Consider the following 21,623-nt stretch of genomic DNA (forward strand, 5'->3'; position numbering starts at 1 on the left):
CGTGGCACTAATTAGGGGAACCAGTGGCTCTACAGGGATGCACTCCAACCTTCATGAAAGGGTCCATGCTGCTCACTTCTCTCTAGAATGTTTGGGTGTTGGACCACACCACATACAGAAAAAGAAATCTCTCTGGAATGTCTCTGGCATAAGATATCACTTAAAAAATGTGTGTTGCATCCCAGCTGGAGTCAAGTACCATCTGCGTACAGTTTGTGGCTCCCAGTTACATGAGAACAAGCAGCTCAGTAGTCTCTCTAGTCTCAGTCTAGCTGTCAGATGTCTTTTAGTTGAAGGGCTGGCCTAGATGTATTCACTCTCTTGCTACCCCTTCATCCTAGCTTGGCACCTCATTATTTGCAATTGTCTGGATACCCAAATCTAACTGTTGTTGTAAGTTTGGGGTTTTTTTTGTTTCTGTTTTTCTTTACATTTCCAAAATGTGGACCTGTGTCTGGTTCTCCACAGGAGAGGCTCGTTTAGCTCCTTTTGAAGTAATCAAACCCGTCCTGGAGTTTTTTGATTACTACCCCTGGACTGATACAATGCTGTATTTGTCAGAGTCTGCCTTCAGGGAAGTTGTTTAAAGGTCTATTTGGGCTTATTATCCATCCACTCTTCTGTCACTTTCAGCAGTACTTTTTTTCATTGCATTGTTTTTCTCCCAGATATATTCATCTTGGAGTTTTCATTCCCCTTTGACCACTTAAGGTGGGAAAAATGGGAAAACTTTGAACTGGTTCTAAGACTTCTGGCACAATGGGAGATCTGTGTGATGCCCCACGGTATATCTCTGTTCAGGCAAAAATCATGACCCCTATAGTGGAAAGCGTCGAAGGAGCTGTACGTAAGAAACCTTATCCCATATGGTGTCATTCCATGCTGTGTGTGCCAATCTAGTGCTTTCTGCTCTTGTGTGTAGAAGTTAGGTGGCTTAATGGTTGACTCCCAAAGCAGGCATCTAAATGTAAAACTATCAGTCAGACAAACCTTTATTTGAAACAGGGCTCTCCTGCAAAGAATTTAAACCTGCTTTTACATGTGCAATGTCCTGAAATGCTTTGACAGAGCTGAGCCGCAAAATGACTTGCCTTGGCCATTATCCAGGGATGAGCTATCTGCTTATGTTCATGCGAGACAGAATTCATTGTTTCAACCCAGAACTAACAACCTCATCACCTGAGCAAAATCACCTGAAACCACTTAACAGAAAACCGCTTATTAAAAAACACAGCATGGCTGATTAAAAAGAAGGATTATACATTTATTGTCAGAAAAAAACTGTAGATGAAAAGCTACTTGCAATGGATAGCTATGAAACAGGAACTAGAAAAGTTCCTGTGCAATGATATGAATTTAATTTCACTTCTTTTAAAATTAAGATAGACATGTAAATAGGTAACTCAGCTCTGTGTACTTGTTTAAAAAACCCCCAGAAATAATAGTTTATTTGCTTACACTGAATAAACAGGAATGTATTACTAAAACTTAAATACATTTAATACATTGCTGCTTCTATGAATCTTTATATATACAAAATGAGATATTTTACATTAAAATTTTCAAGTCAGTATTAATATTTTTATGGAATGCTCCCACCTAATAATAATATTCCTCTGTGGGAGGACTTTGTGAGTCAAACTAGTAGTAAACACTAACATTACCCATTCCAGATTTAAGGGCAGCTCCATGTATTGAATTGTGTATGTAAGAACAAGAACATAATATAACCAAGGGCACCATCTGCTGACAGGTTTAGTGTGCCAAATGTTTTCATGGATTTTCAGATATGGGGAAAAATACTGTACATTCAGACCTCATTTATATTAGAAAATAATCATATTAGTTCTGGCTTGATTTTAAGGGGAGTTCAGACTCTGTATTGCTACAAATTGGTTTTTTTTTCAGATTAATTTTTGAATAGTGAACTTTTGGTCCAACTCCTTTCCTTCTGCAAGTGTTAGTCGAGTTCTTTGGCTAGAGACCATCTTGAAAGCATCCTCAGTGGGACATGAAAACAAGACACATCATTGTGTACAGAATATTATGCAATGTCAAATCAAAGTGAGTATGTCCTCCATAATTTTTTTGGCACTTTATTTCAATGCATCCTTATCCTGATTTCTAGGTGGAAAAAAAAGAGAACTATAGAAACCAGGCAGTGTGACTACCAATCTGATGCACATCACCGTTAAATAGCATTTCTTTTTCTTCAGGCAGATAACTTTATTATGTGTCATAAAACATACGAATTTGCGGTGGATGTAATTTGTAACAACTTACTGCCAAACTGTGCAAAAAGGAAAACTGCCAGCACAGTCTTAAACATCGGAAGTTTAGCAGGCAGCAGCTTGGGGTACAGGATACTTTTGCTAGGAATCAGAAATTCATCAGAGCTCAGACAACAGTAGGCTTCACAAAGCTACCCAAAGCTGCAATACTTATAATTTTATCACAATTTACAGCTGGTCTAGGCACCACTGGGCAGTTCCTAAGCATCCTCTGAGTATCTTCTTACCTTACTACAGTTTTCTTCACTTATGGAAAAGAACAAGAGCTGTTTTAAAAAAGCACCTTTATTTAGGCAACTTTTCACATAATTTAGTTGCAGCATACAAATCTTCTCTGCCACCAGAAATCTGGCAAGTTTTGAATAACGTTTTATAGAGCACAGTGACTGCTGCCTATCCAAGGGGTGCCTCTACAGCAGATGGCACATCCCGTTACCCTGCACTGTTTTCACCTGTCTGTCCTTGCACTTCCAGTTCTTTTACACAGAATTCTGTGGCAGATAAGCAAAGCTATCTAAACAAATAACTAAAAGAAACGAAGTCTATTTTTTTTGTGATGGTGAAATCCTCTAATTCAAAGCACTTGTGCATTCATATTACCCCCCAAAAGATTTTTTTTATGACAAAAGATTTTGAATGATATACACTGCAAAGAAAATTAGTTTCAAGTGCATTTATTTTGAAATAAACAAGAATATTATATGCATATATTCATATTTATATTAAATAACTTATAATTAAACATGAGAAAAAATACTATTAAAAACTAATCTGACACCTTCACATTCTATTTTATATTAAGTGAATATAGTTAGGAAATACATAGAAAAATGATAACATTGTCTCAAGCCAGTCATAAAAGCAAAGTGCACTATTGCCTAGGGCAGTGGAGGAGCAAAATGATGATGGTGAGGATCACTGTGAGTGGGCAGTAGCAAAAGAAGAGGAAGGAGAGGAACCCTTTCAATAACTCACTATTCTTTCTTCCCAATTTTTGTCTTTCATCACTGAACTAGCAAATTGTGTTTCTCATGTGCTGACAAGAAGCAGTGAGACAGTTCTGCATACCAGGATGATACACTGAATACAATTAATTCCCTAAATGATCACACAGAGATTGCAGCTTATTCATGTGCTGTTGTGTCTGTATCCCAATTTATTTGATTTTTCTTGCTGTCAGTAGTTTAAGGATACCAAAGTGGAAATCTGGTAAGTATTTATCAGGAAAAATTAACTAAAGTAGCTAAAGTAGCATACTTCAAAAGCTTTCTGAAATGGCTTTTTCTCAGACAAAAACCCGCAGATAGCACTCCCCCCGCCCCCCCCCCCCCACCAGATTCCTAGAGTGGAAGTTCTTAAAAAAAATAAAAAAAAATCTTCCTTTTAATTTTTTTTGATTTTTTGGCAGAGAGAAATCTTATTATAAATTACACATCTCTAAACTTAAGTATACTTACGCAAATGCTATACACCTTTTCTATTCACATGTAATGTAAGACATAATTGAGCAACACATACACTAAATACAATTTTGAAAATTTTGGTAACAGGTGGTTGAAGCAATAAAAGATTGGAAACTATTTTAACTGTCAGGCTCCACCAGGTATTTGCCTTTCTGATAATAATTTAGTGACATTAGTTTTAGTGTGTATGTACTCAGTTAGAAATCCTTCAAGCCACAGGTTATTCCTAAATTGATACAGACTTATTTAATATCCAGTGAACCTTTTCAAGAGCGATATATCTGTGTTTGTTTGGGTTTAATTCATGCCACCTAACAGTTATCTTGAAAGAGAGTAAAGAAAAATGCTGCTCCTGAATAGCAAAGAAAAAATTTAGAGAAAATGAAAAGCAAATGTTACAGTGTCCTGTACCTCTGTTTCAGTAACATTTAAAACTACAGGAGGGCAGCATGAAAGGTCATGTTAGCTACTTGCTGCTTCCAGTCTCCATAACCTTTGTAAGGCCTCATTTACGTCAAATATTTGAAGTCTAATATTCAAATAATATTACTTAGTGAGTGTTGCTTTGTACTGCTGCATGCATTCATGTTTTGTTTTGACAAAAACACAAGTTACTTATCTATTTTTCGGATAATTCATTCCAGAATAGTGAATTAAACAACTGTAATTTCTACTCAATGCCACATCATTATAAAAGTGCGCTGTTCACAAAAAACACATGAAGTTTTGCTCTACCAGAAATATATAAGTGCATTTATGACAATAAAATTTATAATAAATATTACAAAGCATGTTATTTAACATGAATTCAAACATTTTGACTTTTCTTCAACACATGGCTCATAAGCCATCTTAAAATCTGTACTATTTTTTTAAAGAATAAATTAATACACATACTAGTAAGACTTGGATAATCTGAACGTTATAGTCCATACAGTACCTTTCCTAGGTAAATACCTATAATTCACATTATAACTGTAACAACTTTACTATTTTTAAAGTAACAGCTTTGTTAGCATCTAAGAATTTAATTTGTACATTCAACTAGTACATAATTGTTAAGAGTTTTAGTGTATTCTCATTCCCAATTTAATAGTGTTCTTCTCAAAGCAAATTCACAGTCTAAGCTGATGTAAGGCAGTTTCTCTTCACTGCCAAAATGTTTGCCTATTCAGGTGCAGAAATTATTTTTTGTTCATTTTAAATGACAAACATATCTCAAAATAATAAAAAATAGTATTAAAAATGTATTCTTAAAAAAAAATACTTCTGCCTATCAGGTTTGTTGTTCAAATAAAATACATACTTAAAAGTGCTTGTAAGAGTTATGTTCACTACACTAAATGAAAAAGAAGTCTTGTGTTTTTTACTGCATATGGGAGATTCATAATTCACCTGGGTTAGTTTGTTCTTCGTTAAAAATTCATAGGAATAAATAGTTCTAGCCAGTGCAGATAATCCTTCTTCCTTTATCTCAGCATATCTCGTCTCCGAAATTGTTTCCATAGATCTCTGAGATGTTCACTGGTTACAGTCATCACACAAGAGTAATATTCTGTCAAACCATACTTTGGAGTCTCCTGTGAAAAGTGAAAACATACAGTTGAAAACGATATCGTTCACTACATTTCTTAATATTATATTAAATTTTACTCAGATTCATACACAGTAGATATAGGTTTAATATTAAAATCATGAAAGAACATATACTTCTATGGCTCAGAAGTACTTCTGTAAAATGAGGGTTATAAATTCAGACACAGGTTAACTATACAAAATACATCCTCACCTCACAGCACACAGTTAGCATTCAACAAATAGCCTATGTATATTAAAAGCTGTAAGAAAGGATTTCCTCTTTCTTCAGGTATGTACTAGTCTCTCACTAGTTTTGTTTCTTGCTTCTTCATGTCAACAATGTACTAAAAATTCACCTGTACCACCAAATAAAAAGCACAGAAAATTGTTGATGTTCACGAAACTGAGGCGTTGGCAAAAGCCAGATACAAAATAGGCAGATGACACAAAAGCTTCTTTATACTAGGTTATCTTAATCCTGAACTGCATTGTAGTTCATAGACATTAATAAGTACCTGCTGAACGGAGAGCAGTATCATCCAAAGGCTGGCCTGGGTGATTCACTATACTCTGTGTGGTCTGTAGTTATCACTAGGTCTCATTATTACTTTTGCTATTCCTAATTTCAGAAGCCTATTTTGACAATGAGTACAGAAAGCTGCAGAGGGGCTAAATATTACATCAAGTGGGGAAAGAAGCTAAGTAAGGAAAAGGAATTTTAATTGTGGGTAAGTCAGAAGCATTTACAAGTAATCTTAAATTGTATTTCATCTTAGAAATTATGTCCAGTATCTGGAGTTAAATGGTTACAGTGCAAGGTAGGAGATTGTCTAACAGCTTGTTTTGGTTGAACTGAGGGAAGAAGTTAAAAATACCGCGGCACTGCAACATATTAACACCAACCATTAGACTGTGACGCCTACATTTCATTTACTCTTAGTACTTGTATAATTAAAAAGCATAAAACGTTATGCAGAAGTTCTAAATATTCAGAAAACAATCTAATCCACTTTGGTATAAAATCCAGGCTTTAAATGAAATATTAAAACCAATACTTACATGAATACATAATTTAGTTGAGATTTACAGTAAATAATAGGAAAAAAATCCATTATTTCCAAAATGCATTGCATTATTTAAGGAAAGCACCTTCAGTTAATTTGCCAGTGCTTTGAGCTATGCACGTATTTTTTCTATTTTATGAAACAGGTTCAGAGAATTGTTCATGAAAATCAGTAAAGGAAACACTGAAGTACATTATCTGTTCATCTACTTATTTCTCCTTAACGCAGACACTGCTGTTGTATGTACTTCCAGGGTACCAAATCCATAGAAAGAACATTTTGTCATATACTTTGCAATGCTTTCACAGGAACATATTCCTCTCACTGTACCCAGGTATGTTTTTAAGGGTCTAGTCAGTTTTAGGATCAAACCCCTGGGTTCTTTAATTTCCAGTTAATTCTGTAAGATAAGTCAGGTACACCTATAACACACTTCCCATGTTATTTGCTTTGAAGAACAGGTAAGCAACAACCTCTTCAGTTTTTTAAAGCCATCTCTTATAGGACAGATGTATTAAACTACTGTATATTAGCAAAGTATGGAAATTAAATGCTTTCAAAATATTAACTACATAGCACATCTTAATGTTGCTTGACTGAATGAAGTATTTATAGACAACAGTAATTTATTTTTGAAACATGACTAGCAAAGAGGTTCTGGATCCACCCGTGAGCCTTTCCTGTCTTTCTTGAAGTGAAATTTCCTTTCCCAAGCACTCCCCAGACTCTGTTTGTAGCTATTAACTATTACTTCCTAAAAACCTTTAATCAGAAATGTAGAAGCTCCACAAAATCACAAAATTCAGAACCTTTAGAAAATAGCTCTTTTAGTGCAAAAATCATAAAATTTTCCAGAAAACACTGGGACTTACAACTTCTTTTCTAGATTTAAAATTGTGACATATAAGTGCACAAAACTGGAATTATAAATTAAGTATCTATTACATGTTCTGAGCAAAAAATAGTTCAGCAACCAGAACTCGCAGACGGACTTGAATCCCTCCTGAAGTTGGACTCTAGCATCCCTCTTTTAAAGGTTTTGTTAGAAATTTCCTAGATAAACCTTCTATAAGGCATTCAAAATAGAGCTCTCCTCTCAGATCTGTTTGGCACTTACCTAACATGTTCTTTTCTGTTCTTCCTACAATATATACAAAAGAATATCTGCCCATGCGCAGTGAGGCTCTGTGTCCTGCATGGAGAGCACTGTAGAAAGACAAGCTCTCCATGAACATTACCATCTGTCTGGACCACACAGAGATTGTACAGTTGTTCCCCAAGGAGACATTTTCATTATTTATTATAAGAGTATATTTTTTATGGTGTGACGTAAATTGCATTAATGCAATTCAGAGATACATAATGTACAACACAATGTGCTGTTTATCCTTTTTTGGGGGGCAGATTCAAAATATGGTATAATCTGTGATATGCATGCCAAGTATCTTGATCTTTTTTATCAGAGTTCCATGTTTACCATAGAAAGCATATCAAAACACAGACAATGATCTGTACGTTTATATTTGGAACAAAGTAAAATTAAGTGTTATTGTTTTGCACCTAACTTTGGAATGTAATTGCAGAAGACTTCTCTTATTCACATACTTCTATGTGTTTATTCGTACATCAGACTGAAATTTAATTACTCAACGGAAATTCTTCAATTTCAAATCTCCTATGACTCTGTCTTTATTACCTTTTCAATCTGTAGACTAAATAGAAAATAATTATTTTTAGAGTTATGTAAATCTTTGCTCCACGCTGTATGGCAAAGCAGAATTAGTTCTGTTCTCCTCCACAACAACTAACTCCAAATCACTTCACATGTTTTGGCTAAAGTTTCCATTTCCATTAACTGACACTTTCAACAATCTTCAATAAATATCTACAACAAACCTGAAGAAATACTATACATTATGTAACGTTTTTCACAAAGAGGCTCTCTAGCTAAGAACTGAATGTCACTGTAATTCATCACAGGAGACAAGGAGCAGCTGCTCAAGTGAAGAGCAGTAGCTGACTAATGTGTCTGCAAGAAAGAAGGAATATTTCTAGATGAGGTTTACACTGTATTCTTCAGTGCACAGGTAACATATCTGATACAGTCCTATACAAACAAGCTTTGGTACCAGATGCAGTCTTGCTACAGCATCCAGGAGCTCCAGGTGGAAAATACAACAGGGTAGATAACCAGCAACCTCTGCACTATGTCAGTGAGGCTTCCTGTAGCCAGGCAGTGCAGTGAGAACTAACCTGGTTTCTCCATACCGTCTCACAGTGCATAGCGGAGACATATCATTATTCAACTTCAACTCTTCTTCTTGACAATGACTTTATAGAGTGAACAAAAATCTCCCTTTGTAAATCTCCACTGTATTTTTTTTTCCCCATCTCAGCAGATGAATGAGTTACCCGAGTTCAGATCTCTTACAGAGTCCAGATATAAAAACTTGATGCTTTTACCACCATCTCTCTTTTTGTCACCAAGAAGATTTAATTTGCCTTAATTATTGGACATTGGATTATTTTCTGTCACACTGCATTTTGTTGCAGATGGTCCCATACCCTTCAATACAATTATTAGGAAAGTATTCTGACTGCGTAAGATTTTGCCAGTTTTCCTGTAAAAACTGTTCCCTATCCTGAAAAGTTACCAGTTTAAACAGTACTTTATATGCAATTACAATGTAGGCTGTGGCAGAATTACTGGGGACAAAAAAACAAAGTAGTCCTAAAAGAATGATTTTTAGAAAGACATGGGAGAGGAAGAAAGGAAGAGCCAAAAGTTTCAAAAAGATGAAATTATATAAAATTAATCTAAAGCCATGAATTACTTCTCATGTGACTGGTAAACTGGATTACTAAAACATTGTTTTAACTACTTCATTTGTCATTTACACTTCCCATTAATCAGGTGGAGATACCAGATGCTTTGTTAAGCTCAAACTTCCTCTTCTGTTACTCACATATTGGCACAAGTATGTAAATTATACTCTTGAAGAGAAAGTATAATTTTTAAAATTGTTAATAGTTCATAGCCAACCATCACCTCAAATAAACAGGATCTAAGAAACATCTGTTTAATGTACCTGCATTCCTTCCCTCCCATGCTGTTTCACAGTTAGGGAAGAAAGATTTAATCCTGCAGCCCAGCATGCTCACTGGCATACAGGTGCTCAGTAAGGCACAACAGGAAAGGTATATGATATGTGGCAGAAAGTTTCACTATATGGCAACATATTAAGCACCTGCCAGTTTTTACACTGAAACCCACGGTACAATCTAACTGTGAGAACGAATATTCATGTAGTGGATATGCAGAAACAGCCATGGTGGTCATGTGTGGGCACAGTGCCAGTTTTTGAAAATTGCTGGTTTAGCATTAATTGAGGCTAAACCACATTACTGTGTTCAGAAGCGTAACTGTATAAATCAAAGTAGAATCAAGTTACTAACAGACTAAGGAAGAAAAATCTGCCTCTAAGATCTTCATTGGTAAATACTTATTATCTATGGGTATCTGAGAAATTACTTGAAAAGTGGTCACAGGACAGACAGAAACAGCAACAGAAACTATGAAAGAATATTTTTCCTTATTTCAAACATAGTACAAAATCTCAGTGGGCTTACAAAACAGTGACAGTGTGAGTCAGTCATTGCCAGCTCCAGAATACAATTGTATTGCTCCAGAGAAAACCACAACATGACGCTTTGAGCTACTACACTGCTTACAGTCAGATAACCTATTCTCAAATTTTGGAACAGGAAACAAAGCAGTGACAGTTTAACATTCAGCCATTCCTGCAAGCATGCCAGCACACTCAGACTGGGCAGCTAACACATACCGTCATTTATCTGCTATAGAGTTCCTTCCTCACGCAGGATTTGAAAGTAGTGTACCTCTGTATAGGTTTGTAGCCCTGTGGAGCAGAAGATGGAGAAGTGCGCAGATGCAGACAACATGTGAAGGCAGCCAGAAGTAAGCATAAGACAACGGTATCATGAAAATACAAAAAAATGACTTTAAGTGACAAATAGCTAGAAGGTACATTATAGTATGTGCCAGCTAAAATGTTTATCATTCAGTCACTAAGATCCAAATCTTTCAGTTAAAAAAAATTAATTTATAAAGGAAAGGGAATCTTCTTACATATTCTTAAATTGAAAAAAAGAAAAGAACTAACTCTAATCCAAACAACAAGCAAAAAATAAAGCTTTTCATGTTCGCACGCTTTAGTAAATTCATGGCAATACTCTGACTGACCACTTGAGGGCAGCTCAATATACTAGTTTGTTTCAAACTACTAAAACCAAAAAAGGTTTCAGATTATAAAACTGTATTCCAGAAAGACAGAAATTCCATTTGATGGACTATTTAAGACATTTACTTTTCCAAAAGCATATCTAAAACATGTTAAAATGAGTATTTATTATGTTTCTATAAGGGGTAATACCTGACCTTCCTCAAGTTCAGAGCTAAGCTTTTAAATAGAACAAAGATGGTAGGTACTGACCTTTCAGCACACTCTAGTTTCATGGGACTTGTGTAACTTTTTGCTCTTAAATATGTTTGCTTTAGTCAGACTATATAACTACAAAATGTCCTTTTTGAAAACATATGGTCCTACTATCAAGCTCTGCGATGCTTCAAGATTCTTCTGGGCAAACATTTTAGTAAAACGAATTTAAATAAATTGAATTACTAAGTATAAAATGTTAATTGCAAAATCATTCTTCAAATCATAGGCCTATATAAAAGGCCTGTTATTTTTAGGAGTTTTTAGAATGATAATTAGAGAGTACATTGATTTGGGCAGACATTAATTGTAGGATATTTAACATTAAAATCAGGCAATTACACTTTAAAAACAAGTTCAAATCTCTCATGGCAAAAATTTCCACATTGCTATAAAATACTGCATAAGCAGAGGGCATCATGATCTTTACCCATATAATGGAACTGACCAAATCTTAATGTGAACTTGAAACACAGTTATTAACAAAATAAAAGGTTAGTGATTTGTTAGTTTTGATTTAGACAAGACAGTACTTGAGCCCTCCACACTGTAGGAGCAAGAAGGCAAATTTATTGTGCCGGCCACACCAAGCTACTGTGTAACTGCGTACAAACAATAGGAAGCAATTAATGAAACTTTCAATCAATTTGTTTCAGGCAAAAGATCCTCATGTGTTTTCTTCTTTTCATTCTAAACCAAAACTGAGGTGGGTAGGAGTTGTTTTATTAAACTCGAAAGGCAATTTTTGCAGAGATTTTACTATGACCCACTCTTGGAAAAATCAGGTTTGTGTGGCACTTGTGAAAACTTGCTAGAAATGGTAATTCCTAAGTTTGGTACTGTGATTGTCATGGAATATTACTGATCAGTGAAGAAATGCATTTTTCTGAATAACCTAAGAAGTCTGCATGTAGGCATGTCTGAATATAACTGAATTCCATGACCAAATCATGACCATGTCCTATGCAAATTAAAATTAAGATATATAATTTATGAAAGACGGTGCTATTCTTCTGAACACCTGTGGCTATTCTTTTACAGACCACTGGAATATTTTATAGTGGCCTATGCAAAAGAAAGGTACATGCATAAGGCTGAATAGTGCTGAGTGATATCAGTTCTTACAGATCATATGTGATTTTTGTCATGTGTTTTGTGAAATAGAAACATGTAATACATTTACAAGAATTACTTAGTAAGCAGACTGTTTTCTGGTTAAATTAACATACACTGCACAATTACAATTAGTAAACAATTAAAACATATAGCTGAACATCTTGAAACGGTTATGAAACAATCATCATTCCCACACCATAATAAAAGGAATTACAAAAATAACAAGTAAACTATTAGACTCAACACCACTTCACAGGAAATTCTAAGATTATATTTAGGAAGTTAACTGAAAATGATTAAAATTACATTACAGAAATGACATACTGAAATGTGAATTTAGGAACCGTAATACAGATTAAGATGTATATTTAAGGGATTAGGCTGTCAGTAAGAAGACCCATTTACATTTAGTTAGAAATGTTAATACCTGTCGTATGAAGAAAGAAATGTGACTTTTATTAGATGATACTCTAAACATTTTTCTGCTACTATAAAATATTCTTGCACTACACAGAACCTGAAGAGGGCAGCAAGGCCTGTACATTCACCTAAAAGTCAAAAGCATGATTTACCAGCTTGTTTCCTATGAGAATTTTCTGAAAGTAATTTTCTGCTCTCTAGCTTGTTTAATTAATATATTAGATACAGGATTAGATTATAAAAAGCAACCTTGAACTAGAGTATAGGAATGTTCAGCACAAATTCACTAACTCATTATTTGAGAATTAAAACTATCTTCTGCTTCAACTCTTTCCAACAGTCATTATCAACAGTTCATATTCTAAATAACGTTTTAGAAAGGCTGATGGTTGACCTTTAAACTGCCCAAGTTTGAGAAAGACAAACTCATTTCCCTGGAAACAACCCAAACATAATAGCTACCTTTGTTAAAAGTCTTAATGCAGATCTATCAATTACACAATACAGAAGAAATGACCAGATGCAGAGGATTTCTCATCTCCAGTTTGGCTTGTGTACTACAAAGGTACATTATGTCCTCTATGTATTGCTTTCTAATAAAAAAATCAAGAATATAAGAAGGAATTTGTCTTAAAAACTGGTTCAGGATTTCTGTAAAACATCTGTCTTTACACATACACACCGCTAGTTTACAACTGACTGGTGTTACAGATGCTACAGTAAGTAGTGGTACGTAGTGAAATCAACTCAGATAATTACAAAAAATGGAATCCTTACCCTAAACCCTCGATTGAGTCTGTCTTTCATAATGCCGATAAATTCTTTGTAACTCAACTGGTCATCTCTGTCAACATCAAAGATCTTGAACACTGTGTTTACTAAATGTGGTGAAAGCTTCACACCTGTGGCTACATACACAGCACGTTTGAATTCATCTGCATGAAGAGAACATCAGAAGAAAAAAAAAACATTAATTTAATCCTACGACATATTATGAAATTGAAGTAAACTTTTAACTCGAGTTTTCACAAACATTTGAAAAATAAGAAAATGTGAAAACTATAACAGTTCTAAACCAAGTACTTCTCAACTGATATGAAGTGATACTGCTTAACTGTTATCAGTTATTTCACACAAAAGATTACAGTCCATTCACTATACTATATGTAATAACAAAATTAGAAAATCATAATTAAACCTACATCACATATATACTTGTGGCATCTACTTAATTGACACAAAACAGAACCTAAGAAATAGAGCACAGAGAAAACAGTGTACTAGTTTGGTAAGACCACATAGGGTAGGTTTATGCTGTTAGATCTGGGAAGACGATAATTGAGGAGAGTACACAAGTCTGAGCACTTCACATATTCTTCACCTTGCACAGCCCAAGCACCTGTTGCATTAAGGATTTCAGTCAGTACATACCCACCCAGTTCTTTCAGCATCCACTTACTGATTTGTTCAAAAAATCTGTCTAATCCCTCTTCAAACCTTCTGACACTGTTTGCTTCTACAATCTTCATAGAAAGCCAGATTCCACTGATCTCTTATTGGTGTCATCAAGTGTCTCTGAACTCCTGTATGTAGGATTTGGTGACCAACTATTTTGCCCTCGGCTTATCCACCACTTACATGATAAAGCTTTATCATATCTCTTACATGATCAAGTCTTCTCTCAAAGCTGGAGTCTTAGCCTTCTTAGTCTTTCACCTGAGACACTAAAACTACAAACAGGGAATTACAAAACATTTTTGTCACCAATTCTATATCTTTATCAACAGATTTTTATAAAAAATATACTTACCTTGACCTATGGAACGACTGGCAAAATTATACATTTGCATTGCAATTGCAAAGTCTTCTAGGTTGTTCAAGAATTGGAAAAATGATCTAAACTCATCAAATGTGATGCCCTAAAAACCAGAAGAACAATAAGCACCATAAGAATAATCAGTAGTGATGACAACTAAATAAACTAACCTTGCAGTTACATATGTCTACTTCATTTAAAAACAGACACTACATTCACTGAAAAAACCAAAGATTTGTACTTAAAGTCAATCAAGTAAAGAATTGGATTCTTCTGAGGAATGCAAGATATCTTTCCTCTTTGCACTGCAATGGATGGCAATTCTCACCAAAAATGTTGTTCCATTGCTTAAGGCAATTTTTAAGAATTCGAAGATTATTACAATACAGCAGTTAATATTTAAAGTAAAAATCTAGGTTTGCATGAATATTAGAATATTTTTAGTACTGCAAACCACTATATCTGAGAGTGTGAGCGCTCACATAAATTCATTGAATACATTCATAAATACATGTTATGACCTAACTTGAGCTCTGTACTTAAAGGTCAATTTTTTACACATCTAGATTTAGACACTCAAGTCTCTTCAGCTGATACTCCAAGTATCAACTATTGCAAGGTTAGTTCAGCTTTTAAAAAAATCTTTTGCATTTTGACCAGAAATTAGAATATCTCCTGTGAAAGTTTCTCTCAAAGTGCTGTTGTTAGAAGAGCTTAATTTCTTCTTTCATTATGATATCCATTCTGCTTTACTCCCATCTTAGCTACAAGTCAAAAAACCCAATAAAATATCTCTAAATCAATTTTGAAAGAGACCTTAAACAGAGACTTTGAATTAAGCCAAGACCATTCCCTGTATCTCATTCTCCATGTTCTGTCAGGCATTCTGAAAATGGGAGGCATTTTTTGTCAAACATTCATCTCGCTGGCCTCCTTTAACTAAAATCTTGACCTACCTCTCTCCTCAAAGATACACATAGTCATTGCGGTATGATGGAAAACAGAAAACAATGAAGTAGGTATGTGACAGAAACGAAAATGACAAAAGCTGGATGTAAACCCGTATGAGACAGCAAGTACTGCAGTAAATGTGGAGAGCAACATAACGTTGTTAAAATAAAATACTTTAATAGGCCTCCACCCACCTGAGATGTAAACCACTGCTTAAGTGATCATACCTAAGCTCCAGCTAAGATATAATCCATTTAATTGGAGAGCTTGACCCATCTCCATCACAAACTGTTTTTCTCAACAAACAGTTTGTTCTCCATTTCACCCTTTGAAACCGGGAGGGAACTCTCGTAGATACTAGCAGAACCACCTACTTACTCTCCTTTAAATTTTTATCATAGAAGTTTCATTTACGAAAGCTAACCAATACTGTTTTCTTGTTTCGTTGCATTTGACATCTAATAGTTCACGTTCTTGCACTCTGTTTAGACTGAAAACTGAGACTGGAATAATTTTGTCACGTATCTGTGAAATGAAACTTCAGTCCCCAGTAGGGACCCTCAGGTACAATGGCAAAATAGTGATAAACAGAAAATGGCCACCAAAGTCTTGAGCTGACATTTATAGGTTCACAATGATTTAAAAAATCCTTAATTTGCATCAATTTGTCTGTCAAGATTCTGAATGTGGGAGATATTGTAAGAGGTCAGGTTTACTGCAAAAATCCTGTCTCTTTCCATGTAACTAGACAGGAGATGATCAGTCTAGATGAAAAGTAGCCCTTGTGCAGGAAAAGCTATGAACTAATGGTCTGCAAACAAGACTTTCTGCAGATTCTGTTTCCAGTAATGGTGAAACTACTGCCAGGATGATGGAGTTTAAGTAGGGAGATAAAGGAGCCACACCTGCACGCCATGGCTAAATGGTACATACTCCACAGCATTTTGGCAATAAGAAAAATATCTGGTTTCATTTAAGAGTTCCATGATTTCAGCAGAAATCATCTCCAACCATAAATGTTTGGAAAATCAGCAAAGGACACACAAGCGGTAGAAGGGCTGTCAAAACAGAAGTCAAAAGGAGTTGGGCATGCAGCATTCTACTGTCTCTCTCCTTTCCTAAGACTGACCATATTTTGTTCAACTGGTAACTGTAATAACATTTTGTATCTGCCATATGTCTTGCATTTTTATATAGGAAGTTATCTATGTGTAGATATCCGAGAAGTTTTCTACTGGAAATTGTTTATTTTCTAGGTAAAAGAAAACTCTTTTTTATTTATCTGGACAGATTATATTTTACTACAGCAAAGAAAACTGTTATATTAATTCACCAGTGCTGTTAAAAATGCATAGACTTTCTTTAGGAGCTGACATTTGTAGTAATTCAAGATGTCAGCTTAAATGAATCACTGCTTGGCATGTAGTTACTAACGAAGGAAAACATCCTGTGAGCAGGCAGCCCGCCAGCTGGACATTTTAATGTGACTACACTATGCCAAATCACCATGTTGCTTTAGGGGCTTCTACATGCAGTGCCACGAAAGATTAACGTTGCCAACTGTGAGAGTAGCTGTTACTCTCTATTACTTTACAGGCTAGACTAATTTTTCTCCTAAATGGAATCCTCTGGTTTGTATTTGTATTGCAGTATATCACTGTAATAAAAAGAGAGTACATTTCATAATTTTCAGGTTATAATGTAATTACTAATGTAAAAAAGGGCAAACATATAAACAATACCTCCATGGCAGTATGAGGCAAAGTCCCATTCCCAGAAGACTGTGGCCAGCACAAAAGATGGGATTTACTTTTTCCACTGAAAGCACATTTACCACACCAGTGACATGGAGCTATGGAAAACGGCAATGCCTTGTTTTACTGAATGGAGGTATAACATATGACCTAGAGATACACGGCACTGGTCAAGTGCCAGGATATTCCCAGAATGCAATGTAAGCTAATCTGTAACTCAGTGACACAGCTTTTTACATGGAAGTTTTCCTTGACTGATGGTTCCACTAGAGACTGACAAGAAACTACTGTGGAAGACTTGCTATCAGAACAGTGGCATTAGAACACATAGAGATGACTTCAAAATACTGCTTTGTGTTTAAAAGAAAGTGTTTGTACTTACACCTACTTAATCAACTTCACCTTTGCCATTCAAAAAAGTCATTATTTTTCAGTTGTCCAAGTGATACTTACATCACTGTTATACAAGCCACAAAGTGATTTTCTGCTTTCAGGTTTCCATACATAGGGAAATTTTGATTTCAGCCTCAACAAAAATAATCTGGGAACCATGCAAAAAGAGCTTTAACTGAAAGAGCTCGAAATTGTTCGAGTCTTGCATCTTTTGCTGTTTAAACTGATTTGTCATCTAACAGAAAGCCTTGTTATCTAAACCTCAAAAACACTATTAGCTAAATCCTACAGAATATAATTCTCTGCTATTTACACTTCTACTTTTTATCCAGTAAGTGATCTGAAAAATATGATATACAACTTATAATCAGAATAAAATCCTGGCAATAATTAATTCAGTGACAGAATCTAATTCAGTCCAACAAGGCTACGTTTTCATCTTGATGATGCTGGGACCTGATGCTGTGGCCTACTGCTGTCCTAGCTAAACAATTACCTTTTCTTCAGGAATCGTGCAGCGCATGTTTTCCAGGTAACTTGATGTATTTTCCACATTTGTATACCTCAAAAGAATATGGGCAAAGTCTTCCTCACTGATGGTGTTCATCCCATTAGAGTAGGAAAGAAATTCTATCTCTAGAACCTCAGTTTGTAGGTTATCCATAAATCTAAAGCACAAACATAAATATGAAGAAACAGTAATACTTCATATTTCTACTATTTATGTCTTTTAAAGACTCATAGAACATAAAGCCAAATAGCATTATACAAATTAGTTCCCTTTTCATAGCACTGATAGTAAATTTGGTAAATCCCATATCTACGTTGTTGTATTTTCTAATCCATACAACAATCTTGACTCAAAGATTAATTGTTTTAGTAAGGATCAAAATTACTCAAAGATTAATTGTTTTAGTAAGGATCAAAATAACTTGAAACTTTCATTTCTGATTTACTTTGCATGCTAGATTGAAAATTCCATCATGGTACTAAATGAATTCCCCAAATTTATTCCACATATAGTTACCTACAGGTTACAATTAAACCTTACCTTTCTCTTTTAAACAAGCCAAGTATGATAAGCTCTTGCAGCCTTTCAATCTAGATTTTTTTTGTTTTAATACTTCACTATTCTTGTGGTATTTCTATACACTTTTCCCAACTTAACGACATAGTTAGTGTATTCTGGACACCAAAACTGGATAAGTATAAAAGCAGACACATATAAAAATGAAATAAAACTCCTCTGATTCCGTTTGATGTCCTACTTATACAAAGAAAGATGAAATTAGCTCGCTGGTCACAATACTGCACTGGGAGTTCACGTACACCTGACTGTCAATGACAAGGTGTAACACTTGCCTGTTACAGGTTCCCAAGAGTTCCCATCCTGTACATATAGCCTGCCACACTCCTTTCTCCAAATAACTTGACTTCTAATAACTATGATGATCTCAAATGAAAAGGATGTCTAAGCAAAAGCGTAAATGCGAGGTAAACATACAATAGTATGTCCCTCATCCATCCATAGTTTAAAGATATTTTGAGCTGGTAAAGTAGTGCTGAATAAAATTGGATGGATCCCTCTTTCAAGAATATGTCTGTTAGGTTTTGACATCTTTAGCATCTTAGGTCAACGACAAATATTTCAGCTTTTGAAAAGTACTTTCTTTTCTGTTTCTTGTTTTGAACTTACATAATGATTTCACTTGATGACAAAAGTTTTTATATTATGTGAAATACTGAATAATTTTCAAGGCACACATCATTATAAGGCAAAATAGTTTGGAAATACCTGATTGATTAGAACACACAGTTAAATGACAACTATAAAGACAATAGGTATTGGGAGTATTTACTGAGGAAACAGTAACAAAACACTATCTCTTTCAATCACATAGAAATATACAGTTTTATGGTTCTATTTTTAAGGCATGCTCCCTATGTTTTTAAATTGTATTTTTAATAGCCTAATAATTAAGCCAATAGTTTCCACTGTGTTTTCACTTGTTCCTAGAAACAGGTTGTTTTAAGTTGCCTACATGGTATCTTCCAGAACATTTTACATTTAAATATGTCTCTAAGACCAGAGATGCACAAAAGTTTTTTTTAAACACTGACAAACAGGAAGAAGAATTAAAAGGAGCCAAGAAAAGAATTCCTACATACCAATAAGGACAGGGTTGGAGTATAATCTCTCACCTCAAACCAACCACACACACAAGTGATAAAAAAATTTGCAAACAATAGCAGCATTAGTACAGGACTTTCTGTTGTTGGATCACTTACTGTATTTTGCTCTTTGTATATATAACACACACAAGGGGAACATTATGTATATGTCTTCATAAACTATGTGTATAGTAATATAATATATATTAATTAGAACAAGCATGAAAGTATTTTTTACAGGGAATTAGTAAAACTGAGACTTACCTATAAAAATCTTCAAAGTTCAGTTCAGCTTTTCCTTTCTTGCCAAAAAAGTGTACAAGCAGTGTAGTATCTGACAGTGAACTTGAAATATCATCAGCACGCTTAAACATTAAAATAAATAAGTGATAAGATTGGATCAGTTACAGATGTATGATCTGAAAATGCCTATCATCACAACAGACTTTCTATTAAAAGAGTTTGTGTTTTATGTTCACAGTTCTAAAAAAAGACTTTAGTATTAAAATCCATTAAATTAATTTAGTCATACAATCTTCAAACAAAATAGCATTAGGCTGTTGATTGCATTTAGTAGAAACAACAATATAATATAATGGAAGCTGCAATGAGGAGGGGAAAAAGCATGAAAAATAAAACCAGAAAATCTTAAAAAAAAAAAAAAAGTTTAGTAAGCCATAAAAATAACTCAGCACACAATTTCCTTTCTCTTCTAGTATGCAACTACTAAGAAATTAAAGGAAGTTTCTTTGTATACTCTTATTTTATATTTCAAAACAATATATTAAAGGATTGTATTCCAAATCCACTCACATCAGTCAGCTGCACTTATAATATGATTCTTTTCTGTAAGTAGCAGATGGCTGTATTTTAAATTTTATTGTCCAAATATATTTAAAGCAACAGAATTGTAAGAAATTTTGAAATAACGAAGTAATATTTGACTCATTCCCTTAAGAATGTTCCTCACCTACCAAATACGTAGTCTCTGCATCAGACAGCAATCTTTGAATATGTACTAATACTTTTCCCTTACTAAATAATAACTTCGAAGGCACAGAAGCAGAATAGTAAACCAAACTAATTTTGACTACTTGTAACGGTAAGAGATGTAAATAGGAAGACATGCATGTAAGACAGAAGTGACTATCATGAGTGCGTAACGATTGTGCAATATTCCACCTTTCTACTACATATTCATTACCCTTAACTGTTGTGTATGTGCATTGATTTTTCCTCTTCTACAAAGAAACTCTTGATACACTGAAGAGCTAAGGCTCTTAAATAAGCAACAGTCTTCCACCATGGCAATGTCCTAGCATTAACCTGTGTCTGTCAACATTGGAAATTCAAAAAGTAATATATTTGGTCTCCTTGCTACATCTACCCAGGGATAACCTTCTGTCTAAGCTCTCATCTTTCTTACCAAGACAAGATCTTATGAAAAGCAAAAAGTGGGAGCCAGTAGTCTGCTCTTCCAACACAAGCTACCACCCATCAACACCACTGCATTTTTGTGGAAGTGTGTCTGCTGACTCTACTGTTAAAGTACAAAACAGAAAACAAAGTAGAGAAAGTATTTGGACGATGCAATAATAGTGATTAAACACCATAATGACAGATTATAAACCTATGGGATTTTACTGTAAGAACAGAAAACTGTTTATACAGATGTATAAACATCTGCATATACAAACCTGCAAGCTGCACTCAGAGTCCTTTAAGTCTGACTTTATTTCATAACTGAAGAGGTTATATATTTATAACAGACGGAGAAACTCTGAATGAAGAAATTAGGAAGAAATTTTGAATGGTATGTAGTAGTTCAACACCACGTACCATGAAAAACTGTTTCATATTGACATTCTCAGAATTATACTATATTAATACCAAAACAACATACTGATTTTTAAAAAATGTGAAAGTATTAAGCATTAAGAGTATTTATGTATAAACAAGGCAAAACATGAGTCAGTAACGACACAAATCCTTTGCTGTCAACACCCGAGAACTAAAGAAAGAAGAGATTTTTCTGTACTTTAGCATAATCCATTTAGGATTCTCAAGATTGTATCTCATGTATTCTAG

General features: G+C 34.6%; 1 protein-coding gene across 6 annotated transcripts in view; it reads right to left on the minus strand.

The window, feature by feature from the left end:
* Positions 1–2,949: 2,949 nt before the first annotated feature.
* The window catches only part of MICU3 (mitochondrial calcium uptake family member 3), a 50,358-nt gene continuing 31,684 nt past the window's right edge, over positions 2,950–21,623 (minus strand). For 3 of the 6 annotated variants that reach the window (XM_069855978.1, XM_069855977.1, XM_069855973.1), the window contains 6 exons: positions 19,800–19,900; positions 17,860–18,031; positions 14,260–14,368; positions 13,227–13,384; positions 10,242–10,316; positions 2,950–5,334 (listed from right to left, as the gene is read on the minus strand). In XM_069855978.1, the coding sequence (XP_069712079.1) occupies positions 10,248–10,316; positions 13,227–13,384; positions 14,260–14,368; positions 17,860–18,031; positions 19,800–19,900 (609 nt within the window). In that variant the 3' untranslated portion in view covers positions 2,950–5,334; positions 10,242–10,247. The remainder of the gene's footprint in view (positions 5,335–10,241; positions 10,317–13,226; positions 13,385–14,259; positions 14,369–17,859; positions 18,032–19,799; positions 19,901–21,623) is intronic. The other 3 variants (XM_069855976.1, XM_069855975.1, XM_069855972.1) reach the window with 1 other exon arrangement.

Source organism: Phaenicophaeus curvirostris, chromosome 4, assembly GCF_032191515.1.
Source record: "Phaenicophaeus curvirostris isolate KB17595 chromosome 4, BPBGC_Pcur_1.0, whole genome shotgun sequence".
NCBI classification, from domain to species: domain Eukaryota; kingdom Metazoa; phylum Chordata; class Aves; order Cuculiformes; family Cuculidae; genus Phaenicophaeus; species Phaenicophaeus curvirostris.